Genomic DNA, 18,538 nt, shown 5'->3' on the forward strand with positions numbered 1-18,538 from the left:
AATCACATTGTAATATACACCATGTTGCGTAAAACTAATCCTGTAATAATTTCTGTATATTTGCAGTTAACAGGTCTTGCATTGGCTGGATTAGGTGTGTGGATTCTGGTTGATTCTAATTCCTTCACCAGCATAGTGGACAATGCGGCACTCAACAACTCTACCTATGCCCTGATAGGTGTGGGTGCATTCATTGCATTGGTGGGTTTCTGTGGATGTTGTGGTGCTTGGAAAGAAGTCAAGTTCCTACTTATCATTGTAAGTATATAACTGGAACAGATACCATCCATTGTCTGTTCAGGGCTATTTCAAGACTGAATGTGCCTTGGAAATTGATTTTCAAATTTTTCATATCTTTCTTAGATTTCTCTTAATTCTAGCAGCTGGCCTACAGCCAATTAACTTACTTTTAAATACCGGTAGGCATAAAAAAACGAATGTTTCACTGGCTTGTCGAATAAACAAATTTTAATTTATCCCATCGGGTCAAACAGATGATGATATACTGCTCCAATCTTGAATTTCATATAAATTAGTTGTACACTCAATTTGCTGCTCTGTAATAATTTCTCTTAATGATTGCAGTTATTTTTTTTCATTTTTTTTTTACAATTTTACCAAATCATATGAAAGAAATAAAAAGCAATCATGATTATTGATGTGTACATGTAGATGTATTGCTTAGTATGGCAGTGTTTGAGCTCTATAATGTGCATAATTGAAAGGAGTTACAGACCACATCTTTTAACTTATATTTGCAATATGTTAATTGTACATGTATCAGCTCTACTAACATTCTGTTTTGTTATGCTTGCAGGAAGATTATCTCATAAATAATAAAAATGAGAACATTAAACCATATATGCTTATGTCATTTCACGTGTACCGGTATAGTCTTGAGAAATATAAACACATTTTTTCTTTGGCAGAACAGTCATACTAATAGTAGATGCGTAGACAGCATTTAGAGATGACATTAAAGCAATACTCCTCAGTGTCAAGCAATTCAGAAATGAAAAAACCTGCTGTTGTTAGTCAGACAGCAGTGGTACTCAGGCCAGAAATAATATCTGCACTATTTCTGATGCTTTCATCATAGCAAAATGCAGTTACATAATGTTGCATAGTAATGAAAATAGTATTGATTGATGGCATTTCATGAATAGAATTTAAACAACACACTGTTCAATCTTTGACACATATATGTATCCTAGGAGACATTAAGTGTCTTGTATTAAACTCTCTCATATAATAAATAAGTAAATATATATATACATATATATATATATATAAAATATAGATATATCTATAGTGTATATATGTATATACATATAATGTATATATATAGTGTATATATGTATATACATATAATAATATTATATATATATATATATATATATATATATATATATATATATATACAGTGTTCTCCCCAGAGCTATTATAGAGTGGTGGCCGCCATTCTATAATTTTGGTAAACAATAGAAACTCATTACCATAACAATTACATTTATTGTTATGCAAATTAGCCGCCACTCTATCAGAAAATCCTGGGGAGATCACTGATATATATACCGTATGTGCGTGTGTGTGTGTGGTGTATCTCTCTCTCTCTCTCTCTCTCTCTCTCTCTCTCTCTCTCTCTCTCTCTATATATATATATATATATATATATATTATATATATATATAAACATGTATATAGATATATAGATATGTATAAAAGTAAACAGTTTTCCTCATTTGAAATTACAACACTTGATGCTAAAAGTAGAGCGTTATAAATATATAAATATACATGTATATACATACTTTACCTTAAAATTATACTCTGTTTCTGTTTTCATTTGTTTATCAGTACATCATAATAGTTGGCTTGATATTCTTGTTGGAAGTGGCTGTCGGTGTGGTCATTGCACTGTATCAGGATGAATTGGAAAGCTACCTACAGAAGACAATGAACCAAACACTACAAGAAGATTACGGCCAGTCTGGAACAGCCAATCAAGTCATCACAGATGCATGGGATGTTGTTCAACAAACGGTAAGAAAAGCAATGCAGTTGTTTGGTCATAGAGTTTTGAAAAAGAAATTCATTAGCCCTCAATAGTATTCATGTGGATGCCACATTTCATACATAAATGAAAACTTTTACTTCTGCGTAATTTTGTCAATTTCTGTCAGTGAAATTTATAGGTGATAATGAATTTCTTTGTCATCTGTCCATTTTATATTTTTATTATGTATAGATTTCCTGGAAATTACAATTACCGGTAGTAAATATGTGGGTTTCGATTTTTCAATGATTCATTCATGGATTACAAGTTCACACACTTTTCTATCTCAGAAATGCAAGTACAATGTAATAAGAAATATTAAGTTGACAGAATCCCTTTACACAGAAATGGAAAACTTCATGACAGAACTAAAAAATGAAAAATATAGTTACAAGGATTTCTCATGCTTTGTTATTATTGTTTGAGAAAAACTTCACCACACATGGAAATATTTCCAGTTATTACAATTTTTCATGATTTATTGTAATTGCCGCAATAAATTTCTGTACTCCCAATTAAAAATGATCATGTACAACAATTTCCACATTTAGTTTCACTTACAGTTCTTCTATTTTATGCCTTTATTAAAATGTCCATATGTCTGTTTATCTCATTATTCATGTTATAATTTGATTGTTGCGCTACATGTACATTCTTGTAATGCACACCAATTAAAATTTTCCATTTATGATATTTTGATGTATTTAGTTTGATTGCTGTGGTACATTATTGTACACGGATTACCAGACTTCAGCCTGGATCAGTGGTAATGTTACAAATCAATGGCCTGATTCTTGCTGTGTCTATCAAGGTGGTAGTGTCAAAGACTCCACCAAGTGTCACAATTCGGCGGATCCTGACTGGTATGATTACATGAACCCAGATGTAAGTACCTTCACTTTTATGGCATATAGCTTCATGATTTGTATGAACTGATTTAGAAATTTCTCGACATTTCCGTGAGCCAGCTTAATCATACCAACATTTTTTTTGAGTCCAAGATACAATGCAAGGGTCAGTGGTCACAAGCAAAACGTACCTGCTACAAAGCAGAAAACATGTATGTATTTACGTGCAACATGGTGGTAGTCACTGTTAGTCATCAATTAGTTATCCTTTGAACAGAAAATGCTCAGGACATAGTGGTATTGGCTTCCAATGCTAGTTGTAACTATAGTTTTGAATGGTTTTGTGACCAAAGTGTGGAAGTATGAGGACTTTTGTCTGCGGATCACTGACCGCTCGTATCACAGTGAGCAAATAAATAATTTCTTATATAAAAATGTCATAATGAAATGAAAACAAATTGACCCACTTTACTCTGTGAAAATATACACGTACGCATTTAATTTAAAGATGGCATAGTGCTATTGGCAGATTTTCAAAAAGAAATTCAAGCATTTGATTCAATACTGGGGCTATATATTTCTATTTCAAATTCCAATGTTTTGCATTTCATGCTTTGTTTTCTGCACTATACAATTTCAGGTGCCGCCAACTGGTAAATTTCATGAATTTCTCAAAATCATCACAAAACATGTTTGAAGGCTGATATACTGATTTTTCTTATTTTTGACCTTGACCCAAAATTTGGAGGGGAAAGTAGAGCTGTTCGTTACTGCCCTCCACTGGCATACACGGAAAATATGCCCTCCCTCTGAATTTTGATGCCCACTGCCCTCCGGTATCTACAGTCTGCCCGCTCCCCACTCCCCACAACAATTCAAGCTCCCCGCTGCCCTCTCCCCACTACTAAAATTCCCCATTGCCAACTATATGCCGACTAGGCAACCTAGATTAACACAAAACCATGCCAGTAGTTATAGCAGTATACTTGGAACATTGCTCCCCTCTAAGTTAGGCGCTTAATTTCGCTCAAGTTCTATCAACCGCGCCGCTTTCCCCTCCCTCTACGTATTTTCCGGTGCCCACTGTCAAAAATTTTCTCCCCGCCCGCTGAAAGTAATGAAATTTCTTCCCCGCCCACAGTAAATATCGATATTTTCTCCCCGCCGCTGATAAGTTTTGTAATTTGCCCGCCCGCTGAAGAACTTCGCACGAACACCTTTTTGCACGAACAGCTTAGTTGGCGGCACCTGCAATTTTATGTTTCATATTTTGATACTGTGTACATATAGGAGAGATCGACCGACAAATGGTGGAGGTTTGCTTACTTATGTTTCCAAATCTTTACGGTCTGTTCGAAGGCATGACTTAGAGTCGGAGGAGGTTGAATGTTTATGGATTCAACTCGATATCCATAGATCAAGACCTTGTCTGATTGGAAATTTCTACCGTCCTCCTTCAGCAGATAATGTTTACTTTGATAACCTTGAACAATGCATCTCATCAGCCAGTGATGACAACAAAATAACATATATTCTTGGTGATTTTAATATCAATCTGAAGGAAAGAAGTTGACTGGCCTCGCTAAGCGCTTTACTTCATTATGCAAAGTAAATCATCTTCGTAATTTGGTCTATGACTTTACTCGTGTGACTGAAACTTCAGAGACCCTTATCGACTTAATCCTTTGTAATGACCAATCACAAGTAGCCACAGCTAAAGTTCGATCGACTGGCCTTAGTGATCATCGGCTAGTATATATTGTTCGTAAAGTGAAAAAAACACGGACACCTCCAATACAAGTTAAAGGCAGATCTTTTAAAAACTTTGACCCTGTCAAATTTGGAAACGACCTTAGGAATATTCCGTGGCACACTATTGAAATTTATGACGACCCAAATGATGCCTGGAGTGTGCATGCATATGGAGAGGTAGGATCATTTTACTTAAAGAAAATATTTTGACAATTCTATTATTGTGAAATTTTTCTGTTTTGCTCAGTGGACAAATTGTGGAAATTTACACCATAATATAATGGCATTGAAAAATGCCATGAAGCTATTCTGCTTATGTTAAATTTATTTGAGTTAGGGTCATAAAAGTGATTAATTTCTTTGAATAAATGTTGTAAATGTTGATATGATATACAGGTGTTATAAACACAGCAGAAGTAACTAGGGATAAGAATTCTACCGTCAAATAAATCATCTGTGGACTAGATAACGGGTGCAGACAATGGTACTGCATTTTATAAAAGGGGTTTGCTTGGAGGTTTTTGCAAGTGTGTGATAGAAAAATTGTTGCTTTTGCCAGTTTCTTTGAATTTAGGTCTTAACTCTAAATCTAAATAATAGGCCGACTGTATAGGAAAATCCAGTGGGCCCAATGATCTCGCCTTTCAGCTCAGTGTCTATCAAACTTTCAAGCAGTTGCCACTTGAGGGCGCCATCAACTGCTCACTGTAAGCCATCAAGTTCACTCAAAGCACAGGTTATTTCTGGCTGAACATGTAGAATCCATAATGCTGCATTGTAAAATCACAACGGGATTCCCATTGTAATTTTACAATGCAGCTGAAGACAAAGAACTGTAAGTGTTTGTAGCTAATTTAAAAATCAATAACTTTTTTGATGTCAGAAGTTCTTTCCCAAAACGAAATTGAAATGAATTTGATGTGCCAGATGTTGGAGAAGTAATCAGTTTTAACTCTTTCAAGCCAACCTCCTTTAACAGAAGTTAAAATTTGTCACAGGATAGCAATAGGGGTGCATCTCAAGGTATTCTGTGCCTCAAAGTGAAAGCCTTAAACTTTTTCTCAAAAATTTCTTCAATGAAAGTTTCAATTATACTTTTGCAAAATTGTAAATAAATCAGGGGTCACTGGCAAAGTTTTAGATAAGCCAAGCATTAACCAATATTTGAATTCAAAATGACTACCATCCCAGGTATATTAACTTTATGGGAAAAAAAATTATAGCTTTTAAAAAACAGATGGTGCAAATTTTTTCTGCTCCAAGAACTTTAAAATGAGACTCCACAAGTGGTAGATCAGAAAAGAAGTGACTTTTGAGTGTGAGGATCTGTCCCCCAATGTGTAGTCTACCTTACATATCTGTAGTAGTGAAGAAGTGAAGTGAAGTGAAGTCTACAGTACATTACAGGCACTGTACCGTATATGGCTCACTTCAAAGTTGTAGGCAAATTTATGTTAAAAGGATGTCTCTGATAAAATCATCTTCAGTAAAACATCAGACTGAAAATTCCATTGGAAATAAAGATTAAATAACAATTGTTTGATCACAAAATGCAGCAGTGTATCCTCTAAGCCTATTTGGCACGCCATGACTCATGAATATTCTCTGTGACGCAAGAAAATTTTCAGTTAAATAGGAAATTATACATTGTGACTCAAAAAAATTTCACACATTTTTCAATTGACTCAAAAGTTTTGTGAAATCTCTTTTGTTAGGGCACACTGAAATACTGATAAGGTCATTCCAGGGTACTGAATACTTGACTGAAATGTTGTACCCTATGATTGTTCCTATTGAAAATGACAGAGATAGTGTCTGTAGGTATAAAAATGGTACAGACAATTAAAAGCCTGTAGTTTGTGGAATGCATTTAGTTTCAGTATTTGTATATACTGTAGGGATGAAAGTCATCACAGACAGGAATGCAAACTCTTTCACTTAATTGTTTACTATCCCCACCCTACTTGCTTGCTCCTTGTCACAATTCCTGTTAAAGTAAATTTGTAATGTTAACAAAGTATTCTACTACAATTTCTGCAGCATTTCTGCTGGGTGTACTGTGCTATTATGTTGATCCAACTCTGTATTACACCTACATCAACTTCAGTCATTCTGGATCCTTTCCATATGTCCATCAAGTTTTCAACAAGCCACTTGCGCCTTTCCTCAAGGAAACTTTCAACCATTTTCTTACCAAATCAACAATAAAAATCTGGGATTGCTGAACAAAGTTTGGAACTACTGTAGTGAAACAAATTACCCAAAATTTTGTGATATTTCAAATACAAAATGGCCGCCATTCCTCTGTTAACTCTATGGGGTAGAAAAATTAAATTTTGGAATTTCAAAAAACTAGGCCAGTGAAAGTTTTTCTTTTTCCAAGAGCTTTAAAATGAGCCCCCATGAGTGGTAGAGCAGAAAAGAATTGTAGAAATTTGAGAGTTGGACCGTCTGTCCCTGAGGCGCGTTACCTTAAAGGGGCGTGTTATCTGTATTTTTTGATGTTTATGATATTTTTTTTGTAGAAGACATATGCATGAATTTCCCTACATTTTGTCAAAAAAATGTGTTTAAATACAAAGTACATGTCAGTCTCATAGACACAACTCTGTGTGCACAAAATATGGAATCTAAGTGTTAATTGACAAATAAATTCTAGTCAGGAATAAAAGCTTGTGGTGCACAACATCATCAGGACATTACTCGCGTACAGACTGTAATGATGAATTTACCGCCATACATTGAACTTGATTTTCACAGAACTAGGAAGGAACTGTTACAGTTTTGAAACAGATAAAAAATATTTACAGGACATTACATTGAAAGTTATCACCACATGTAATTCAGTTTTAATCCTCTTTCTCCCAAGTTTTATATATTTCTATGGTTTGTCTGTGGAGCCTGGTAGAAAGACAATTTATTTGTGAGACTTGATAATTGGGAGAGGTATATTATCATGTATTGTACCTAGCTTTTACAGGGTTTAAGTTGCTCTCTTTTCAAATTATCTCAGTTTAATTTTGTGAAGAAAGTTATTCATGTTGTTTTGCTCACTGGAACAATTGCTAAATTTTCAGTCATGCAGATCTGTACTCCCTTGTAGATATAACAATAAATGCTTCAATGACATAATTTATGGTACACGCCAGCAATTATGTCATCAGCAAACTTGCATGTATGAGATATGCAAATTGTAACAGAGCTCTTTGTATTAATTATTTAGTGTATTTCAGTACGCAGAACAACATAGGTAACTTCTCATATTAAATGAAAATAATTTGAAACAATAGCGAGTTTCACATTGATAGTATGACTTGATGTGAATAGTCCAGGAAATATTAGAAAGAGGTATTCAGATATATAAGTACCAGTACATGTTCAGTATTCACACACTGGCAAATGACTGTCAGGTACCAGAATAAAATACAATGAAATATTTATTCATCAATATTTATGATACCTGTGTCCATTGACGGAACAGATCAAAATTCTTTTGAAACCAGGATTTGTAAAGTGGAGTAATATTACTTCATTTATTGGGTTTATGGGGTTGTGTCTTGAACCGTGGCAAATTGCTCTGTGTTTTCCTTATTTATTTCAACCAATATCATCCATAAAGTTGGTTTTTTTCATGAGAAAAATTCAACAGTTAAGTTACATACAAAGTTCACTCGCCAACTTTTATGGTTCAAAATGATTGGTCAAAGTTGAGTCAAAATACCGGTGAAGTAAAAGGATTACCACTTCTTAATAATTTTTTTTTTATATGAAAAAAGTTTAAGACCTTTGTAATCTATAGTTGGAGGGAATTTGGCATTGTTTTGGAGCAAAAACTATTTAAGCTTTGTAATTTTTATTGAAATGATGTGATGTATGATATTAATAAGTCTGGTTCTTAAGATATGAGTGAGACACAGTAGAGGAAAAACAACACGTGTGAAGGTGAGAAGAACAGAAGAGATTGACTCTCCTGAACAAATTTCTATTTTAAAATTGTATGAATCAAATGCCATGTTTGATTCAATGCCATGTTTGATTTGAAATATATCTTCATAAATAAAAATGTCATAAAAATAAATAGAGGTGGGATGCGAATTCTGAAGCGATTTAAAGAAGGGGAAACAACGAATGTATTTTTTACGGAAATTGGAATCCTTTTCAGTGAACAAGACAATTTTATCTCTCTTTTACAAGTCTTTTATCGAAGCATCATAACTTTCTCATTTCTCTGCTGGTTCCGGAATTTAAGTTTAAAATACAAGAATTCCATAGAAAATATTGTCACTTTAAGTTCAAAGATTATTGGCGCACCACAGAGGAGCATTTTGTCATTTTACGAGCAACAGTGTCTGAGGAAAGCACGTTCCATTAAAAATTCATCAGAGCATATTTTAAATTCAGAATTCCAACTGCTTCCTTCGGGAAGACGTTTTAAGTGTCCAGTTTGCAAGACAAACCGGCTCAAGAATTCATTTATTCCTACCGCTGTGTGGTTTTTAAATGATGTATCTTAACGGTCGTTGTGTGTTGTCACTATTTTTTAGTTTTAGTCTTGTTTTGTTGTTTTTTAGCTCACATTTGGTCATACCAATGTGAGTTTATCGTATAAGCTGAAGTCGATGGCGTCTGTATGTATGTGTGTATGTATGTATGTATGTATGTATGTACAGTATGTCCGTCAACGTCAAAAACACGCCAACTGCTGCACGTTTCACCTTTGTATTTGGTGTGTGGATGCATCCTGGGCTAAAGATGGGATTTTGTTCAAATGAAGTCTGCATTGCCAAAATTATGCAAATGAGTTTACAAAATGTGAAAATGGTCAAGAATTAATATCTCAAGAACCGCTGTTTTGATTGCTTTGAAAATTTGTGTGCAAGTACTTTAGGTGAACCTTATACAGTTTTATGAATATTGTGAAGATATCCTTAATTTTGTATTTTTGCTGAATTTTTTGGTGATTTTTCTCATTTTCAGTAAAAATTCTTCTCCTCTGAAACCGCAAGTCCAATCGCTCTCAAATTTGGGTTGGATCTTTGCGAAGGTGTTACCTTTCTAATTTGTTGAAATTATGACTAAACTTGGGAAAATTACTATTGGAGCAATTTTGTCATTTTGGTCAAAAAATCTAAATCAGTATTTTCTTTTTAAAACCCCTGGACAGACAGCTTTTATATTTGGTACACAGACGTACAGAGATGACAATAGTTAGATATGTGGAAATTGTCCTGAAATATACAAATGTGTATTGTTAAGACAATATTGTCATTTTTGGTCAAGAAAACTTGTTCTCAAAATTACTTGTTTGATAGCTTTGTAATTTGGTATAAAGTCCCTTGTTTGATAGCTTTGTAATTTGGTATAAAGTCCCGAAAGATGTTATTAGATAATTTTCTGCTCAAAGTGTTGGGAAACCCCCAAATTTGTATATTTTAGGTAATTTTCTCAGTTTGTGACCTTAAATGACCTACACCAACCCAGGATATGTTGTGAGACAGTTTCGAAGGCTGTAACATAATTTTATCATATTTGGTATCAATTTGTAGGAAAATTTGATCCAGAAAACAAAGCAGCTGAGGAGAATTTTTTTCATTTTGGACCAATTTTGCAACTTTTCTATGTAAGACATACAAGAACTGATGAGAAATTTAGATCCAAGATAATTCCAGATGTTGTAATCACCACCCACAGTGGAAGGCATTTCACTATCTGTAACTAACTTAAGTGCTGTTTACATTAGAATGATAACACTCATCGCATTAATTAAAATACTCCCAAGGTTGTAAATGTACTTCCTGTCATTTGGCTTATGTAATACCAAGGGGTGGAACATTTGATATTCAGGAGGGGGTAGGGTCTAGAAGATTGATGAGGTAGCATTACTTTTTTACCAGATCCCTCGTACATTTTTTTACCCACTCCCACCTTTTCTTTTTATCAAACCTTCTCTGTCTATTTTTTGTTGTTGACATTTGCTTATGTATTTAGGATCTGCTTGTCCCATTGCTATAGAAGTTGATATGCATGTTCCTAAAGATGACCTCCAGTACCAAAGTTGGAGACCTTATTTGCTTTTGTCATTCTTGTTTTTCCTGATTTAAATATTTCTCGAATGGACCAATTCAAACCGAATGTGAGCACACTGTCCTTGACGGTATTTTTGTGATATTTGTGTGTTGTCGCCAATCTGAATTGCCTTAAGGATGAATAAAGTTGATTGATTGATGATTGATTGATTGATAGACTTTGAAATTTTTGCTCACAAGGTGTGAAATTATAACTCGAGATAGGATGCGTTGTAAAGTACAACAAACTTAGAATTTTCTTGAATACTTTGCACCACTTTCCTGGATTTAAGGAACTTTTCTCAAAGTTAGAACCATAAAAGTCAGATATGCCTATGGTGATATTTCCATTGGTAATTTACTTCTTTCACTTTCATCTTCCTCTTCACTGATGTCATGACTAACATGTGCTCATCATATTGTGATGTCATGACTGACATGTGCTCTTCATATTGTGATGTCATGACTGACATGTGCTCATGATATTGTGATGTCATGACTGACATGTGCTCATCATATTGTGATGTCATCAATTTCAGGGTTGTTACATCATAATCAGGGATTTGCTGACCAAGAACATCATCATCACTGGAGCTGTCATCTGTGGTTTCTCTGTCATCATTGTAAGTATAATTTTGCAAAACAATTGTTCAGAACTTTCATTCTTTTCCTAATGTAGGCTAAAACACATTAAGCAGGGTTTAGAAAAAAATCAGGTGTTTACTGCCTCACTTTGAAAACAATCTGTGATATTTTCCTGTGCAGGTAAAAACTGTAGTGTATAATTATACCCATTCAAGAAACCTGCTCGTCATGTATTGCCTTGTTTGGTTTGTAAGTTTCATAAATTGTACAGATTTAAGTTCTGTGTCTCACTGTCATATGGTTTTGTGTGGGTTGGATCATATTGCAGGATGTGTGAATTGCTATCCTGTTTGAATACTTTGTGTTTTAGAAGCCCTTCATTTGCACATTTTTCATAGAGTTTTGACAGAGGAATTAAATATCGATAAAATGTGGGACAGGTGTTTGTAAATGTCAGACAGACACTTAATGTGTACGGTACACGTATTGTGAGTGGTTTGAGTGGTTCTCCGAATTGCCCATCCAGGCCCCATCATGTCCTACAACATGTTGCACCAACGGATACAACACATCTTTTCTAATTACAGCTTAGTTCACTGGTTGGTGCTATCTGTCTGTGCTGTTCCATCAGAAAGGATGACTAGAGCTATGTATAGGAATCAACATTGAATCAAGGAAATGTTTGAAGATTTTGAGTTCCAACGAAGTGTTTCTATTCCACCGATACCAAATCCTGAAAACAACAGTGGAAAAAAACAACACTGGAGATGTTATTTTTTATAAGTATTAACTTTCTGGTGGTTGAGTGATTCTTTTTCAACCTCTTTACTCCAGATTTTCTTTCAAAATGTTAATGTGTAAGGAGAGTCATAACTGATATGTTATTGGAACATGTCATAGACTCTCTCATTTGAGTACAAAAAACCTGTCTTCTTTTGAAAGTATTTTGCTACGGAAAAGATAGTGTCACATTTTGCCCAACTTGAACAAAAAAGTCTTAAACATTGTGGTTACACCAGCATATGGAACATGAGTATCGGAAAATTTTAATTTCAAGTTAAAGTCAATTTCACATGAGAGACTGATTTTTGAAAACAAATTCATAAAAATCAAAATGAACAATTTCAATTCTATAGAGTTTAATATTATTGAGATGTGATACTGTTCTTATTGTGATTTTGGAATTTATTTCTTTGGGTATAAACTGTACAAAGTTTTACAGAATAAGGGTAACACATTCTTTGTCTGCTTGTGATTGTAACCAAACCAGTATCTTTTATTGTTTTAGAGTGATGTCAGGGAAGTGCTGATATAACTTGTAAATTTAAATGTAAATTTTTTACTAGCAAGATTCCTTCTTCATTGACTACTTTTAATTCAATTCAAGGAATATGGCGATATTTCTTTTTGACTTTCAATATAAACATTGTAAGACAAACTCATTTTTGGAACTGTCGTTGTGATTTGTGTTTTACTGTCATCCAAAGTAAACTGTGCTCCACTTGTTGAAAGTCACAAGACAATATTTTGCAATTGTAAAAGAGTACAATCTGTGTATAATAGTTGAATCTACACTTCTCACGTTTGAGGTGCACATTTTTCAAAATGTATTTGATTTAAAGATCACATCTGGCACAGACATATCACAAGTTGAAAACGCATGACAGATTGTTTTTATATTTTTATTTGTTTGTTGTTTTAGTTTTTTCCCAAAAACAATGGCTGCAGAACAAAGTCCAAACTTATTCCATTTCCCTAATATATGGTATGCAAAGAATTAGAGATTTCTACACTACATACCACAGTCATCAAGATCTATAGTGACAATTTATTTTCCTTCAAGCCATGGCATATCAGAATTCCTGTACATATTACAGATCACCAGTATTTCAATTATCTTACTTTCACAGTGGTCTAAATTGGTATGCATCTCATTTTTTCCTGCATTTTGTTCATCACCTTTCCTTTCCTGTATCTGTATATTTTTGTCATTTCTTTTTCAAATACATGCATAGTTAATTGTTCCTGAATTATCAGAGACATATCACACTTTTAAAATCGCATTGTGCAGATTTTCTGATATTTTAGTAAAGTTCTTTTACATCTTTTGGATAGAATTTTTGTGATGATTATTTGTATTTTATTGTATAGGCTTAGGTTTAAGATTTCTACAAGAGGCTGACACTAAACACTTTTCAGTGCATTCCTTCCGTTTGTTTATTCATTCCAGGTCCTTGCTATAGTATACTTTGGGTGAACTCGTCTGCTGCTTGTTGTTTTGTAAACATGACTGTATTTGCTGTGTCAAATTACTGTACCTCAGAACGGCTGAAATAGATAGTGTCAGCAAATTACTCAATTTGAAATTAGTTTCATTGTCAATCTAGACCCAATCATCTTACATGTACTGAAAATAAGTGAAACATATCCAAAGCAAAGTACATGTCGACACAAAGATATATTTCGCAGGCAAGGAATTAAATAAGTGCAACCGTTCAAAGCTGAAACTAATACCATTTTTGTGTTCTAGATCCAAGTAAAAGTTTGAAACTGATACTTTTGTACAGTTTAAGATATTTTTATTGTTCTTAAATACAAGTTGAAGTTTTAAATATTCATGGTTGTTCTTTGTTGTGAGATGTAAATCATAAATGACTCGGTGCTTAGTGTAAGAACACAAGCTTTATACAAATTGATATCACATGGCAAAAATCTGTTAATACTTCCACAGAACTGTCCAACTTTTGTTTTTACACCTCTTGAAGCAGGGGTAATGTTTTATTCATACTGGATTTAAATGTGAAAAAAATATGAATTCATCTGTGATTTAGAAAAAAATTCTGGGTCTGAAAGTTGAACATGGAACCTACATGTATCTTTTAGGTTTAATTCCTATGTGTGAATCTAATTACAATTACATTTACTAAGTGAAAGAATTTGATATGGACAATTTGCATTTTGATCCATTTTCACCAATCAGTGACTGCCAGTTGATGACCTGCGCCAAATTTGCATAAGTGCTCATTTGCTGATGCTGAATGAGTGCAGAGACTTGCTGTGATTGGCTGATTTTATTGCATTGATGCCAGTCTTGTAGATGGAAACATATCACTCCCATTCATTCATTACACTTTCAAACTCACTTCAAAGAAATAATCTAGAGTACCTACCATTTACATGTAAATTTTTTTAGCATTTTGTCTTTCCTATTTCAATTGATTGCTGTTGGGCAGATGCGTGGTAAATTAACCAATTATGTGGCTTTACATTCATTTGTTAATATAACAGAGTGTGACAATGATAACATTGAAATGAAAGATGTAACGCAAAGTTATTTTAAAAATCAAAAGAACACTTATTTATCTCCCAGACTATGCTTTGATTGTATGATGTGCCTTAATGAACAGAAAGTCAGAACATATCATGGGAGTGCTGGCTGGGTGTACAAGCATCATGGGATGATTTCAACTGTCCCTGTATATGATGGCTGTATAATGTGTATTGTGCATACTGGTAGTCAGTTAATAAGGTACAGTCTGTGTGTGGAAGGACTGTTACCACAGACCATTCAGTCGTTTGTAACCTTTGACCTTTTCACCTCAAATTCACTGTACACAGGTCTGTATAGTCACCATAGAGCAGGCAAAACCATTGTGATAACAGGGTTGTTAATCATGCATGATGGACTTCTTTACAAAACAGAACAGATGATAGGGGATAGGTCAAAGGTGAACAAAGCTGACACCAGAAAGTGACAAAGAATGCATGTTTTGATGGGAGGAAAGGAATCTTAGCATTGTTTTCTGTGAAAAGTCAAGTTTTCATGTCACGGACACAACATATGAACATATTAAGTGTTACAATATCATCAAAAAACATTTGAGGAAATTCAAGTATCGTATGGTAGTGTTAATGTATGTACATATATTATAAGGACACCACTTCTATTTATATACTGTATTTCACTAAAGGCAGTTTCTGTACAACTTGGATGTTTATATTTCATTAATTCCAGTTTCAATCTTATCAGTAAGATGTTGCATTTTTTAATTGAAAATAAAATCTGTTTTTCATCAAAAGCTGTTTTCTCTGTCGTCTTTTCTATAGTGGGTGTGGGGAATGAAGATACTCTCCATACTGAATCAAATTTAGCTTGCGATAGAATTTCAGAAGTACTGGACAAAGAGATTTGAACAATTCTTTGCTGGCAATTTAATCTCCACAAATGTTTCAAGTTCAAACCAGCAACTAAATAGTAAATAAGTATTTTCATATTTCCAAAATACCTGCAATATGAAGTGCTGGTGGGCACTGATTGATGCGATCATGTCAAGTTACATGGAGTTTGTGGATGGTAAGTTTGAATGCAGGTCTATCAACTATTGGACCTTTTAACAATATTTGACTTGGCAGTTATGATCTGTAATCTCTCCCTGCCAGGGGAAAAAACTATTGGACCAATAGTTTTTTAGCTACTATAGACTATAGTCTATAGAAGCTATTGGGATGGGTATCCGTCCGGCGTCCGTCGTCAGTCTGTATGTATGTATGTATGTATGTATGTATTCCGTTTGTGAGGCGTCCGTCACTCAAATATCTTGAGAACTGCAGTACTTACTGATTTGATATTTGTTGTGTAGATGAAAAATATGATTTTGAGAAACTACTTTTTTTAATTTTTTGATAATGTTGAAAATAGGCAATTAATGCCAAAAAAGGCGTTTTTGGTGAAAACTTCTTCTTCATAACCGCTGGTCAGACAGCTTTGTTATTTGGTATACAGGTCCCTAGGGACAACCCAACTTAGATTTGTTCAAATTGTGATGAAATATGCAAATATGTATTTTTAAGGAATTTTTTTGTCATTTTTGGTCAAAATTTGACTTACATTGTGTGTAATTCTTGTACTGTATAAACCCTATCAATTCACCCAGAAAAAATTATTAATATGATTTTAAATAATTGAATAATCATCAAAGCCAAAATAATTTTAATGTAGAATTATCAGAAAGATCAACTTTTTTTGACAGTTCATAGTGAAATGCTTACCATCTTAGAGGATTAAAACATGTAAAGGCAACTTTCCTGAATCCCAACTTTGACATATTCTGAACTGTCATTTATTGTGCCCTGTATGTTATCTCAAAGAAATTACTCGTAATAGTTTGTCATGATTGGGTGGTCAAATAAATAGAGAAAGTTCTAATCTTCATGTATGGATGACTTGCTGAGGATAAAATAAAATTACTTTTTGAGGAAAAAAAATAGGGTTTTTACGGTAAAGCTGGGCTGTAAGATTCCTCATGTGCTATTTATAGCAATTATGCAATCTGTGTAAACAGTGCAATGAAAGTGTTACATGATTCCTTACAATGCTATTGATGACCTTGAACTTCTTAACTTTCAAACATTTGTCTCTTCAGTGTGCTTTCTCTGAGTACGTACAGTCTCAACTTATTCAACAGAACTTACTTACAATGTTAATTTGAAAGTTAAAATGTGCTTGGTTAGGATGAAAATAACCAGCTTAAGATTCTTTATAACCTGACAGATATGCTGTATTTTTATGACGTAAAGCTTGATTTAAGCAAGTCTTGTTTACTTTAAATAGAATGTAATTAACTCTCGTTTATTAGCTACTATAGACTAATATAGTATGTACCATATGTACATGTATGTATGTATGTATGTTTGTATGTATGTATGTATGTATGTATGTATGTATGTCCGTTTGTGAGGCGTCCGTTCACTCAAATATCTTGAAAACTGCAGTACTTACTGATTTGATATTTGTTGTGTGGATAAACTATATGATTTTGAGAAACTGATTTTATTAATTTTTTGATAGTGTTGAAAATATGCAAATTAGCACCAAAAAAGGCGTTTTTGGTAAAAATCTTCTTCTTCATAACCACTGGTCAGACAGCTTTGTTATTTGGTATACAGGTCCCTAGGGATAACCCAACTTAGATTTGTTCAAATTGTGATGAAATATGCAAATCCGTATTTTTACAGAATTTGTTTATCTATTTTTGGTCAGGCCATCCTGAAATGAGCTACCAAAGATATCCACGTTCTTCATCAATACATGTGTCACAAAAGGTTATTCTCTACATAACACAGCAGAGCTCTGTTAAATGTTGGGTCACTTGTTTTTCAAAACCGCTGGTCAGACAGCTCTAATATTTAGTTTACAAGTCCCTAGGATCACCTTTGTGAGATATATCATACAGTTAGGAAATACTTAATTTTGTATCCATGTCTATAGTAGCTTCAGGGACTTTGGCCCTATGTTTTTAGGTAGTCAGTGTTTTACTCACTGACTACCAATTAAGGAATGGCATTATCACTAGTCCATGATCCAGAAATACCAAAATGCAGAAATGTTGAAAGTGGAAAGGCTCAATACAGTTCCAAATCATTTCTTAAATCGGTGTGAAATATTGTCAATGAGTGGTGAAGATGGCATTATACCGGTAAAGCTGGCTACATTCATCAGTATAGGGAACTGTGAATACATGTTTTTCATGCTGATCCCTGACACCGGTATATTTCTAGTAATTACATTTTGTAACATTGTTCTCAGTACATGATGGATATCACTCTAAATTTTCACACTTCAAGCTTGAGAGGACAAGTCTGCAACTTTCAATTACCCCTGGTTGAAATTTTAACGCCGATTTTGCATAATATTTACTTCTATGCACATTGCCTGTCACTGGTTTTTAATGTGACTTGCAGTACCAAAATTATTGACGAGGTAGAATTTCATCCCTTTTGCACTGAGATATGCCATCATAATGACACACTTTCACCATGGTGAAACTTGTGTGCAGTTCAAAAAATGTAAATATAGATAATTAGTCTGAATCAAATATTGCTTGAAAAACATCTTATTCCACCAGAGGATGCTCTAATAACTTTGCATCAGATAGGTATAATACCTCAACATAATCTGTCCTAAACATCACATTTGGCATGTTCATTTTTGGCAAGATCTTTTTTTTTTCCTCAACTCGCATACAATATTGAACCTGTATTGATTTCATGTAAAAGGCATTAGATGTGATTATGCAAATTTCTCATGACATAGTATGAATTGAATTGAAACTTATGATTCAAGGAGGCTGGACAATTAGAAATTATGTTCAACATTTCAGAAATTCTCTCTTTTTTTGCGAGTAGACGAGTCAGTCAGGGCGATGCATTCAGAAGATCCAGATGTTTTGCCG

The 18,538-nt window shown here is 33.9% G+C and overlaps 1 protein-coding gene across 2 annotated transcripts in view; it reads left to right on the plus strand.

Annotated features, from left to right (window-relative positions):
• LOC139140999 (tetraspanin-4-like) overlaps nucleotides 1–15,385 on the plus strand; it is a 28,081-nt gene extending 12,696 nt beyond the window's left edge. For both annotated transcript variants that reach the window (XM_070710554.1, XM_070710546.1), the window contains exons 3-7: nucleotides 67–258; nucleotides 1,858–2,043; nucleotides 2,765–2,941; nucleotides 11,261–11,344; nucleotides 11,894–15,385. In XM_070710554.1, the coding sequence (XP_070566655.1) occupies nucleotides 67–258; nucleotides 1,858–2,043; nucleotides 2,765–2,941; nucleotides 11,261–11,344; nucleotides 11,894–11,950 (696 nt within the window). In that variant the 3' untranslated portion in view covers nucleotides 11,951–15,385. The remainder of the gene's footprint in view (nucleotides 1–66; nucleotides 259–1,857; nucleotides 2,044–2,764; nucleotides 2,942–11,260; nucleotides 11,345–11,893) is intronic.
• Nucleotides 15,386–18,538: the final 3,153 nt, after the last annotated feature.

Source organism: Ptychodera flava, chromosome 1 (assembly GCF_041260155.1).
Source record: "Ptychodera flava strain L36383 chromosome 1, AS_Pfla_20210202, whole genome shotgun sequence".
In the NCBI taxonomy this organism is placed as follows: Eukaryota; Metazoa; Hemichordata; class Enteropneusta; family Ptychoderidae; genus Ptychodera; species Ptychodera flava.